This window comes from Sabethes cyaneus, chromosome 3, assembly GCF_943734655.1.
Source record: "Sabethes cyaneus chromosome 3, idSabCyanKW18_F2, whole genome shotgun sequence".
NCBI classification, from domain to species: Eukaryota; Metazoa; Arthropoda; class Insecta; order Diptera; family Culicidae; genus Sabethes; species Sabethes cyaneus.
The window spans coordinates 226,726,852-226,739,995 of NC_071355.1; the positions used below are offsets into that span (position 1 = coordinate 226,726,852).

Consider the following 13,144-nt stretch of genomic DNA (forward strand, 5'->3'; position numbering starts at 1 on the left):
AATTCTAAATAAAGCAAGCTTTAAATACGTAAATGAAGTTGGAATATAGAAAAAGCTATGAAACATCACTATACAATATCATCGTTCTTGAAGAATTAAACTCCTTTCATATACTCTAAATGTGCATTACTCACTCATGTTTTTGAACTAATTTACGACAATCGAATAAAATCGTATCTGTCAATAGAAGTGAAATAATCCAACTAAGACAGCAAACTTTTATGTTGAATAATGTTGATCGATTGATATCTTAAAAATCATAAATGTGATAGTATAACAAAGATTTCTTTCATCATTCAATAGGGTTTTTAACAACATCCTGAAGTTACAATGACTAATAAGTAATATATATCAACTTACAAATAGTGATATCATCCGGTTGCAGTTACTATGTTGCTTATCATAAAAATATTCTCATGTATAGAATCTTTGTTATAAGGCGAACGAACCTCGGGTTATCAATTAGAGTGGTTCAACGCTAATGGCCTGGCAACGGCTGTAAGCCCTGACTTGTGTTTTATTTTGTTCGATAAACAACTATTCATTTAAACAGGATGCAAATGCTGCGGTTTGATAGCAAACCTCATTTTGAACTGATGCATTAACTCAGCAACTCTCCATATCTATTATCAAGATATTGCAATGCTTCGAAGTTTGATCCATTCCCATAGAAAACGGATTTACGAGTCACGAGAGCACTATATAAGCGGTTGAACATTTGATCCAATATCAGTGCTTAACAGTCCGCTATCCATCATGATTGGGAAATTGAAGCTACTTTCAATTCTAGTTACTGTCGTCGCCATAATTAATACCTCCACTGCCGAAAGCAATGAAAGTATTTCGAATTCATCATTTGGGTACGAACTAACCCTTGCTGGTTTGGACGCAATCAATTTCAAGTAAGTAAAAATTACCGTTAATTTTTCTAATATTACAGTTTTCTAACTCCATTTTTAGTACGCAACAAAGTCATTTTCGTTCCAATGAACATTTCCAGGCACTTAGTTCAGATATTGAAAGTTTAAAGAGAACTATAGATGCGATAGAAACTCTTGTTACAAAGCAAATTCGGCACATCAGTACTCTGGAACAGGAAATAAAGGAGTTAGTCGTTTTAATTAAATCAGAAGATAGAAGTTTATACCTTCGCAACGAAATGGATTTACTAGCATTCAATGTTAGCCGTTTATTAAAAGATTCCAGGTTTGCAATATTTAGGTTGTTATGGCGCAGCTTTATTTTAATAAATATTATATTTTAAGCCATCTTCGTCATGTTCAACAAACAATGCCGACAACGGATATGTTAAATGATTTAATTTTGCAACTGCTTGCTGATAGGAATACAACTGGGACGAAACCACCGCGTTTGCTCCTAGCCGAGGCGAGAAATTTGCCACAAACGTGCGCGGAAGTAGTGGACCGTCGATCTGGGTCGTATCGTGTTCAGCCACAGCCGGGATTTACCGACGCTTTCGAAGTTTATTGCGATCAGGAATACGAGGGTGGCGGTTGGTTGGTAATCCAGAATCGCTATAATGGATCTGTTAATTTTTTTAGAGGTTGGAAGGAATACGAAGCCGGCTTTGGGGATCTTCGCGGCGAGTTCTGGTTGGGCTTGGAAAAACTTCACGAGCTAACGTACGTTAAACCCCACGAGCTGCGTATTGTACTGGAGGACTTTGATGGGACAATTGTCACGGCACAGTACGATCGGTTTATAGTCGGAGGGGCAGCAGAGAACTATGTTTTGAGCAGCTTGGGCAATTACAGTGGTAATGCAGGAGATTCACTCACTTCCGATCATTTGGGAATGCAATTTTCGACTTTCGATTCTGACAATGATAAAAGCGATGAGAACTGTGCAAACCTGCGTAAAGCAGGTTGGTGGTATAACAGCTGTGCAGATAGGTACATTCAGTGCATTATGGGGCTATCCATATTGGTATTTCAAAGTTTACTTTTGCAGTAATTTGAACGGGCTGTATCTGGAAGGACCACAACCAGAGGAAAACTATGGCATTGCTATGTGTTGGTATAAATTTCGTGGGGCAAAATATGGACTCAAACGGTCGCGCATGATGATTAGAGTAGTTAATGACATTTAAAATACTGTTACCAATAGTCGAAATGAATGTTTTAATCCCTAATAAAATCAGTACATTTATACCATCAAATTTACCGGTCGTTTGAAATAACCAACAATAAACGAAACAACCAGCAGAACCTTGCATCACTCTTACAAGCTTTACAAAACAAGTTTACTTTAACCAATTCTTACTCTACCAATTTATGGAAGAAGAGAAAACGCTTGCATATTTGATTCATCTCCTATCCCATTGGCAGGTTTGGAAACTGAAGAAATTATATCAAACAAAAGTAGAACAAATAGCTATATCTAACTGTAATTACAATTACGGTAATCTAGTTCCACTTTTTACTTTTTTAGCACGCACATTAAAACCAAACCATTCATTTTTTCATAAATTCGAATTCTATTACCAATGTTATCCGCTGACACTTTGCTCCTCTAAAGGTTCTGCTTTGCTGACACCGGCAGCCCTATACATATATCTACATGCATTCACAATCAATTGTCCACCCCTTTCGTTCGGCCCCGAAACACAGCCAACATCCTACGGGAGACCTATAAAAACGCATTGGAACGCACCGCACCGACACCGCCCCCGCCCGGAATGTCCCACGTCCCAAAATTTACCGATGTCGACGAGACGAACGATACCGAAAGACATACATCTCGTTTCGAAACTGTTTGGACACAGGAGGACGCTTCTCTTTCCGGTTGGTCGGTACGTGGGACCATGTGTGTGAGTATATATGTTGTGTGTGGGTGTGTGCGTATGTTTGTGCTTAACAAAACTGTAATTGAACACGTTCCTATCGATGTGCAGATAAATTAAATTTCTTCTTCTCGAATTTATTAAACGCCAAACGAGACCGGATCTGACCAAACCGAAATCGTCGAGCTCGTTCCGGAACCTGCCAACAAGGTTGAATAGTTGTCCTTTCTCACCCATTCGACAGATGGTAAGAGTTCACGACAGAACGAACATCCTCAATCTTCTTCCCAAAGTGTGAAATGTTTTTCCAGTTCTTACCCTTCTTCGCCCAAGGAAATGGGAAAAATGCACCGGGAAACCTCTAGGTCGGACTAGACTAGACTCTGATTTGATAGATACCCCCGAAAGGAGCATAGCACAAATAAATCGAAGACAGTTCCCGTCTCACCACAGCACCGCTGCTGAAGGGATGAGGAGTGGATGAAACCGGCTCGGTAGGTCCATCAAGATCTGGATCACCACCCTGGAATCCCGTAGCGACCGCCACCTCTGACAGCTTACCACCATGTGTACGTTTTGTTACGTCAACTTCTTAATTGGAAATCAATTAAGGCGGATAGGGGAGAGAGACAGACTATTCTTAACGAACCACGTTCCCAGGTCTTATCATGCAAATCGCTTTCTGTTTTGTGTTTTGTTTTTCGTTAACGATGCCCCAGCAGCCGCCAATCCGGTCCCAACCGTCTCGTTGGCCTCTCGTACTTCTAGCCGGATGAGAAGCGGGGCGAACCGGCAACTAGTCAGCCCAAAAAAGGATTTAGACAAAGGCCTACGGCCGCCGCGATGCCGCACTGGATATGCCGATACCGAGCGGAATTTATCTGCCACTAATGAGATATTAATAATTTCCAGTATCTGCTATCTTGATCTATCGTCGGTTGGTGGAACAGCGGCGCGACCCGACGATGCTTCGGTTCACCAGAGAAAAGAAACCTTACCAAGCATGCTGTTGAAAGGGACCATAACGGATGAGAGGACAATACACCGACCGGTTAGGGGGAAGTGATGAAGTAAGTTTTGCACACCTGCACCAAGCCTAATGAGATCGTCCCCCCGCAGGGCTAGGGCTGTTGAATTGATTATCCCATACAAATTTCCTCAACGGTGTTTCCCAAATTGCTTCATTCAATGTGTTTTTGTGAGAAAAACAAACGAAGATTGCCAAAAATTAAAACTTGTTAAAAATTGTTAATTATTTGCTACAAAATAGGCCATTTGTTAGGAAGTGCATTAAGTTCATTCATTCATTCTTACTTACAATAATTTAATCGTTAATTACAAACTACATCACTTGCGTGCTAACCTCTTCACTCGAAAAATGACAGTAATCTTTCCAAACAGTTGCCTCCAACACTGCTGGAAAAGAATTTCCACAGATCCGATTATCAATGAGATCAAATATTTAATTAAATTGATTGTGACTAGATAAGGCAGCCACGGGTGATAATGATATTGGATTGGATGTTAGCTGATTAGTTCGTAGATCAACGGGGAAGGTTGGTAGCAGGCAAGCACGTCTGCAATATTCTTCCCAACATTGGATGGCAAAACCCGCGAGTAGCACTGGGAAGAAGTAAGTTTTATTGAATTCCTTTGCGTAATCAATTAAGCGATTATTCGTCATTGCTCTGTATGCCGCACGGCAGTTGTTTAAAGCTATTTCGCGCTTAACTTCATTTAGTTAAATATTAAGTAGCGAATGAGCCTGTAGTTAATCACTCGATTGAAAATTGCGAACAAAAATCAGTGGAAATTTTTTACTATCGGTAACTCAAAATCGAAAGCAACAATTTATTAATCATTCTCATAAATGTGCTGACCAATCTCAGCTGGCGGAAAATACTCGCCGGCGGAAGAAAAGCACTGAATAGAAGAACACTCTTTTCATACGGAGATCCAATTATTAGATCTGTTCAGTTCCGTTCAATCAATCTTATAGGTTGGAAACTTCCTACTCGGGGCGCCGCACGCCGTCCGTAAAGCGTACGGATATTCCACGTTTCCATTTATAAATTACACCACCCTTGGGACTGCACGTCCATAGGATGCCCTGTAGCAGGCAACGGACCTACTAATTCAATAATGATCCGCTTCTAATGATAGAAAATTGGATCATTGAATCACTTATTCATTATATGCTGATTATAATTATCTGCTTCAAACGAGAACCTTCTCAAGCTCTCGCGTAGGCCCAAAAGAAAACTTAACACAGCTCAAACCAACAAGGCGATCTGCGATGGCCGGTCAGTGGATACCGATCGAAATAATCAAGGAAATGGGAACTTTTGTCAGTGTGTTTTCCGCTCCGTTAGGTAAACCGGCTGAGAACTACAGGGTAAGGGTAATGAACGTAAGGTTCAGATATGATAATAATACTTGATTTGCTGGAATCATTTCCACTTACCGAGGTGAGCTAAAACGGAACAGGGTTGTCTGATCTCACTAAATATTTTGTATGTTGAAATTAACTTCTCAATAAAAGAATACTATATTCGGTACATGTTTAAAGCACATACTAACAGCCATGAGGCTCGTGACAGTTTGTATAGTTCTGAAAAATAACTGCCAATTTCGCATTGCCGTTTCACCTTCAGTTATATTTGCAATATTCCAGCAGAAATTCAGAACGAATTCTACTAATGACAACGGTCCGTTATCTATCCTGGGTCCGAATTATGGTCCTCCAGTACTGTCTGTTCTGGGCTGCCGTTCTCAGATTCCCTCGAACACCAGCTGAACGTGCCATGTCCACGCATAGCGCACATCTATCGGGTGCGAAGTCTGCCCCGGAACCCACGGTCTCTTCCTGGTTCCCTGCTGAAAATAATTTTGGCTACTCTTTCATCGGGCATTCTGGCAGCGTGCCCAGCCCACCGCAACCTGCCACATTGTACTATCCTCACTGTGTCAGCATATATGTATAATTGATGCAGCTTGTGGTTCTTGCATCTGCGTCACACTCTATTTTCCATTTTACCACCAAGTATTGAGTGTACAATTTTACACTAATAACTATTACTAACAAAAAAATTATACTGAAATAGTTTTGTTTCGTGTTGTTAGAAAAATTTCCACACGTGAACATCCACACGAGCCAATTTAACGTCCGTTTTTATTTTGCATTTCCTCTCAATCTCCATAGAAAGTCAAGTAAAGGCTTCAAAGACCTCCTGCCGCAAACTTTTAAATATATATCACAGTTGCTGGTGAAATTTCAATCGATGCCGCTATTTTTGCCGCCATAGTCAGATGTTGATAATACTTTCTGTCGCTTGTGAATCTCATTTGCACTTATGATTATCTGTCCACTCGCAAACGTCGGCCCCGATGCATAGGCAACTGGGAAAAAAATTTACAACTTAATTAAGTTGCAGATTATCCACTCATGAGACATATAAGTCTCCGATAACGGATAAGTGTCGAGCCGGGTAAACTGCCTGAAACTAATGTGAACTAATGTTTGCTATCATGCAGGAAACTATTTAGCATTGATTGGAACAGAGCGGCTCATTTAGAGTGCCCCGATTCGGGAAAATAAATATTAATAGTAATAGTCTTTACTCTACTAACTTTTTCTAATATTCATGAATTATATAAACACCAATATCAATAAATATAGCTTTGTCTTTAACAGAAGTGATGGAGACTGGTCTTCAGTGTTTTTTAAACAGACAATAAAACGTTAATTTCGTGTGCATAAAATCTAATCATGTTAAAAAAAATTTAAACACAAAAGCATTTTTTTAATTATTGCATTCGGTACAAAGCTTTTCAATAATTTATGTAGTAAACATAATTGACAGCGCCACTCACGGATAGACATCACTTAGAGCCTGATTGATGTTCCGGTAAGCTGGTGGACTGCAAAAATCCATCATGCAATAAATTAACTAATTATGCCTGTTCTGTTTGAAATCACACAATCGGTCCGATATTGAGTCGAAGAAAAAAATATGAATGTTTATCGATATCGACATCAACTCAACAAACCACAGCGTCATTGTCATAACCACCGTCATCGTCAATATATATTGAAATATTGCTTCTCAGTGGCTTGTTAATTGAAAAAATAGTTTGAAGTAAGAATTTCCTCAACAACGAATGCGCACATGTGCCATTCAGTAGATCTCGGACAACGCAAAGCTGTATTCAAAGTTTTCCTATTTAACAGCATCGTTCAAAACAAAACGAAGGAAAAGCAAAACGGGGAAAACGAGCGGTTAAGCATTAACCGTGTCAAACATTGCATTTAACCGAGGCATTAGCGAACGTGACAGCGACGGCCACCGGAGCATCATCTAGCAAAGTACCGGCACTGGCAGCCGCAGTCGCAGCAGCAGCAGCAACGAGAGACAAACGACGCGGGCAGGAGCGAAAAATTAAAGTAACAACTTTTTCCTTCCGAAAAAGGGGAAAACCCGGCACCGGTGTGGTTTCTTGTTTTTATTTTTTTTTTTTCGTTCGTTCGTTCTTCTATTTTCTCTTTCTACTTCTCTGCTGTCTCTCTATCTCTGTTGCCAGGTTTCCCGATGTCAGTTTGCACAACCGTGCCGCAATCGAGGGAATTAAAACAGCTGCTTTTAATTTTCCCCCTTCCTCGTGGTTGGATTTGACGACCCTCGGCTCTGGTGCACTATTCGATATATATATTTTCCATTAAAATGATATACCCTGCCGTCCCCGCTGCTGCGACCATTTGCCGTTCGAGCTGTGTCCCAGGTGTCGCGATTTCTACCATGGAACGAGAATTGATTTGACATAATTAGTTAATTGTCTTTAATATAAAGCTGTGAAGAACAGTGATATTTGGTATGATGATGAAATGCAATGTTGAAAAAAGAATATAGTTAACAAGGATGTTCAGACGCAATTGCCGGTTTTTTACACAGCTTATCGTTTATGGAAAATAGTTTATTGATGCAGAACCGCTTTTCGCTTTCATTAAACAGAAAATTTAACACATTATATTGGGCCTTTGACTTTTTACATTTAACTTTTAGCTTTTAACTTTTGAATTTCGGCTACCGACTGTCGACGATAAATTTGGGCTGTGGACTTAGACATTGGACATTGAACTTTCAACTTTGGACTTTAGACTTTAGACTTTAGACTTTAGACTTTAGATTTTAGACTTTAGACTTTAGACTTTAGACTTTAGACTTTAGACTTTAGACTTTAGACTTTAGACTTTAGACTTTAGACTTTAGACTTTGGACTTTAGACTTTAGACTTTAGACTTTAGACTTTAGACTTTAGACTTTAGACTTTAGACTTTAGACTTTAGACTTTAGACTTTAGACTTTAGACTTTAGACTTTAGACTTTAGACTTTAGACTTTAGACTTTAGACTTTAGACTTTAGACTTTAGACTTTAGACTTTAGACTTTAGACTTTAGACTTCAGACTTTAGACTTTAGACTTTAGACTTTAGACTTTAGACTTTAGACTTTAGACTTTAGACTTTAGACTTTAGACTTTAGACTTTAGACTTTAGACTTTAGACTTCAGACTTTAGACTTTAGACTTTAGACTTTAGACTTTAGACTTTAGACTTTAGACTGTAGACTTCAGACTTTAGCCTTTGGACTTTAGACTTTAGACTGTAGACTATAGAATTTAGAGCATATATTTTAGACTTTAGACGTTTGACTTTAGACATTAGACGTTCGATTTTAGACTTCAGACTTTAAACTTTAGACTTTAGATTTTGAACGTCAAATTTTAGACTTAAGACTTTAGATTTTAGACTTGTGATTTCAGGCTGTAGACTTTAGACTTTAGACTTCAGACTTCAGACCTTAGACTCTAGACTTTATACTTTAGATTTTAGACTTTAGAGTTTAGACTTTCGACTTTAGACTTCAGACTTACGACTTAAGGCTTTAGGCTTTAGACATTCAACTTGAACTTTCGACATTTGACTTTCGACGTTCGATTTTGGACTTTGGACTTTGAACTTCTTTGAACTTTTGAACTCTGGACTTTGGATATTGGGTATTGGAATTTTGAATTTGAACTCAAATATTTCGACTTTGGACCTTAATTTTTCGAATTTCGACTTTCAACCTTCAATTATCAACTTTCACCTTTCAACTTTCAACTCCCAACTTTCATCTTTCAACTTACAATTTACAACTTTCAGCTTTCGACATTCGACTTTCAAACGTGCAAGTTCCGATGACTTTAGAGTTTAGACACATGAATTTAGACTGTTGATTATTTTTGACTTCTGACATTTGACTTTTAGCTTATAACTTTTTACTTTCGACTTTCGACGTTCGACTTTGGACTTTGAACTTTTGATCTTAGACTTTTACTTTTTGACACATCAGTTTGGCTTTATAATTTTTGCGCTTAACTGTTGACTTTTGACATTTGAATTTGATTTTCGACTTTTGACTTTTGACTTTTGACTTTTGACTTTTGACTTTTGACTTTTGACTTTTGACTTTTGACTTTTGACTTTTGACTTTTGACTTTTGACTTTTGACTTTTGACTTTTGACTTTTGACTTTTGACTTTTGACTTTTGACTTTTGACTTTTGACTTTTGACTTTTGACTTTTGACTTTTGACTTTTGACTTTTGACTTTTGACTTTTGACTTTTGACTTTTGACTTTTGACTTTTGACTTTTGACTTTTGACTTTTGACTTTTGACTTTTGACTTTTGACTTTTGACTTTTGACTTTTGACTTTTGACTTTTGACTTTTGACTTTTGACTTTTGACTTTTGAGTTTTGACTTTTGTCTTTTGACTTTTGGCTTAAGACTTTTAACTCTCAACTTTCGACTTTCCTCTCTTAACTTTCGACATTTGACTTGCGACGTTCGATTTTGGACTTTGAACTTTGATCGTTGGATATTGGACATTGGACTTTTGACTTTGGCCTTTAGTGTTTCGACTTTGGACTTTAGACTTTCTAGTTTCGACTTTCAACTTGCAACTTTCAACTGTCACCTTTCAACTTTCAACTTCCAACTTGCATCTTTCAATTTTCAACTTTCGACATTCGACTTTCAACTTTCGACTTTCAATATGCGACTTTCGACTTTCTACTTGCGACTTTCGACTTTAGGCACAAGATTTTGGACGTTTGATTACTTTTGACTTTTAGCTTATAATCTTTTACTTTCGCCTTTCGACGTTCTGTTTTAGACTTTGGACTCTGGACTCTGGACTTTGTACTTTTGACTTTAGAGTTTCGACTTTAGACTTTCGATTTTCAACTTTCGATATTTAACTTTTCGACTTTCAACTTTCGACTTCCAACTTTCGACTATTAGCTTCCGGATGTCGACTTTTGACTATTGATTTTTAATTTTTGACGTTTAACTTTTGACTTTTAACTTACGGTTTTTGATTTGTGATTTGTGACGTTTAACTTTTTGACATTTAACTTCCTACTTTTCACTTTTTCTTTTAACTTTTCGCTCTTAACTTTTTGCTTTTTACTTTTTACTTTTTACTTTTTACTTTTTACTTTTTACTTCTTACTTTTTACTTTTTACTTTTTACTTTTTACTTTTTACTTTTTACTTTTTACTTTTTACTTTTTACTTTTTACTTTTTACTTTTTACTTTTTACTTTTTACTTTTTACTTTTTACTTTTTACTTTTTACTTTTTACTTTTTACTTTTTACTTTTTACTTTTTACTTTTTACTTTTTACTTTTTACTTTTTACTTTTTACTTTTTACTTTTTACTTTTTACTTTTTACTTTTTACTTTTTACTTTTTACTTTTTACTTTTTACTTTTTACTTTTTACTTTTTACTTTTTACTTTTTACTTTTTACTTTTTACTTTTTACTTTTTACTTTTTACTTTTTACTTTTTACTTTTTACTTTTTACTTTTTACTTTTTTCTTTTTACTTTTTACTTTTTACTTTTTACTTTTTACTTTTTACTTTTTACTTTTTACTTTTTACTTTTTACTTTTTACTTTTTACTTTTTACTTTTTACTTTTTACTTTTTACTTTTTACTTTTTACTTTTTACTTTTTACTTTTTACTTTTTACTTTTTATTTTTTACTGCCCTTAACGTTCAAATTTTAATTTCCGATTTTAAACTTTTCATTTTTGACTTTCGTTTCGTTATTTATGTTTTTTTTTTGGTTTTTGACTTGAAACTTTTTTTTAACTTTGATTTTAGGGATTTTTATCTTCAGAGCTTTGCCTGCTGAAATCCTGATTTTTAATTAATGCCTTTAGCTTTTGTCCTTAGAACTTTTCACCTTTAAGAAATTTGTTTGGGATATTTTAAACTTTAGAAATATAGACTCTTTTAGGATTGTGTTTTTAGATATTAAACTTTAAAACTTCAACACTTATGTTTTTTTTTACTTTAAGACTTCGGTTTTAGAACATAGAAATTACTGACTTAAGGTCTTTAAGCTAGGAGTTTTGGCTTGAGTACCCCCGACATTAGCAGTTTTGAATAAGGTTTTTAAATAAAATATTTTAACACTTGATTTAGAGCTTTCGACCTTGAAACAATAACAATTTTCACCTTATACCTTATACATTTAAATTTAAGACCGTTAACTTTTGACTTTGAAATGATTAAAAGATTTAACATTTTAATTTTGATTATGATCACAAATATATTTTTGAAGCAGAAAAACAGAAACGATATCGTGAAACTCGCACCACTAAAAAATTAAATAATAAATTGACAGCAGTCAAGAAAGACATTTAGAACGTTTTCCACAAAGCAGAACATCGATTCCGATTTTTCTTTGGAGTTTTTGATTACCCTGTAATATTTGGTAATATTTTTCGCAGATCACAAAAAAAATTTGCTCACATTTTCATAAAACATCTGTTCTATGAGGTTTAGCTTAGCCCATTGAAGTTCTTTTGGAAAATAAGAAACCTTGAAAGTTGAAACTGATGCTGAATTTGCTTTTGACTATAATTGAAATGAAAATTTTGATAAGATTGTTTGAATAACATTCTAAGAAAAGTTTTATACCGGTTTTTACTCTTCGAAATTTGAAATTACTTTTACCACCTCAGTACAGTACCTCCGTCGGTTGCATTTACAATTTTTTTAACTTTCAATAAGACTGTCGGTAATTAGTTAATACAGGTTTCGCACTTAATTTGCTCCTTTCAATAGAAGTCAGCAGGACCGCTTAATAGTTACGAAGAACTCATAACGTAAATAAACCGACGCCTAATCTCATGATCCCTCGCCAGAAAAGATATGAACATGGGGATACATTCGAATTAACACTCACTATCTAGGGGGCGAATGTACGTGTGTGGGTGCATGTGTGCTGGTCCTATCAACGAAAGAACGTCAGCAGGAGGACCACTGTACCTTCCTTTCCGGCACCCGAACAGCAGCGGCGGCAGCGGTGGCGGTACAATATAATAAATTCCTAACATCCAATTCAATTAAGCTGATATCAAATTAATTAATGCCTGAGTAATGAACGGAATAAAAGTGGCTTCGTCGAGGAGAAAGTCGATGGGAAGTTGACCGACGGGCGGCCAGTGCCGGTGCCGTCCGAATGGAAGCTAAGAACGAGCTGCAAATATTACTTCCTGGGGGCTGGCTAAATAGAAGATGTGAAACTGGAGAAAGTGTCAGGTTGATGATAGCAAACTTTGCGGCACCCAATCGGAGAACTATCATATATCAGGGAAGCAGCGCAAAGATTTGGGGAAAGTGAAAATCTTCGCTCCTATTGCGTTTATATTGAGCTCATTTATTGAAGAACTGTTTGCACAGTGGGGAAAATCTGAGAGCTGTGAGGGCAAAATGTGCTGCGCAATCAATAACGAACGAGATTCGTTGGATTCAAGGTGCTACGGTCTTTAATTAAATATTCTGTACACCATAACTTTGCAAGAGATCACACAGTTATCCACTTCACCGCACCGAAAGAATCGACTTGAAGTTGTGAAACGGGAGTTGTATGTACCAACTTACAGTCATCAAGTGATTGTTGTAGTTTCTCGCCTTGCTCAGTTAGGATCCGAGAGGCTGCCTCCTTGCGCTGGCTCGTACCTATCTCTGTACACTCGGGCAAAACGCTAACTTTATCCTCCGGAGAAGCCAACCGGCTGGAGGCGATGAGCAGTTTGCAGTGAACAAAGCGGGGGCAATAACGATAATGGAAAGCCATAAGCAAGGAGCTGAAATTTTTTAATTAATTTTCCGCGATAAATTATTTTAATTAATTTTGATAAGAATTATAATAAATTACAAATGATCCTGAGACGGTGGTCCACTGCGAAGCTACAGCAGCAGCAGCAGCAGCAGCACCA

At 36.9% G+C, this 13,144-nt stretch overlaps 1 protein-coding gene across 1 annotated transcript; it reads left to right on the forward strand.

Moving 5' to 3' along the window:
* Nucleotides 1-1,290: 1,290 nt before the first annotated feature.
* On the forward strand, nucleotides 1,291-2,110 carry LOC128740815 (angiopoietin-related protein 7-like). The gene is made up of 2 exons (XM_053836380.1): nucleotides 1,291-1,913; nucleotides 1,972-2,110. Exons 1-2 carry the CDS (start codon nucleotides 1,291-1,293, stop codon nucleotides 2,108-2,110), a joined length of 762 nt encoding a protein of 253 aa, XP_053692355.1.
* The last annotated feature ends 11,034 nt before the right edge of the window (nucleotides 2,111-13,144 follow it).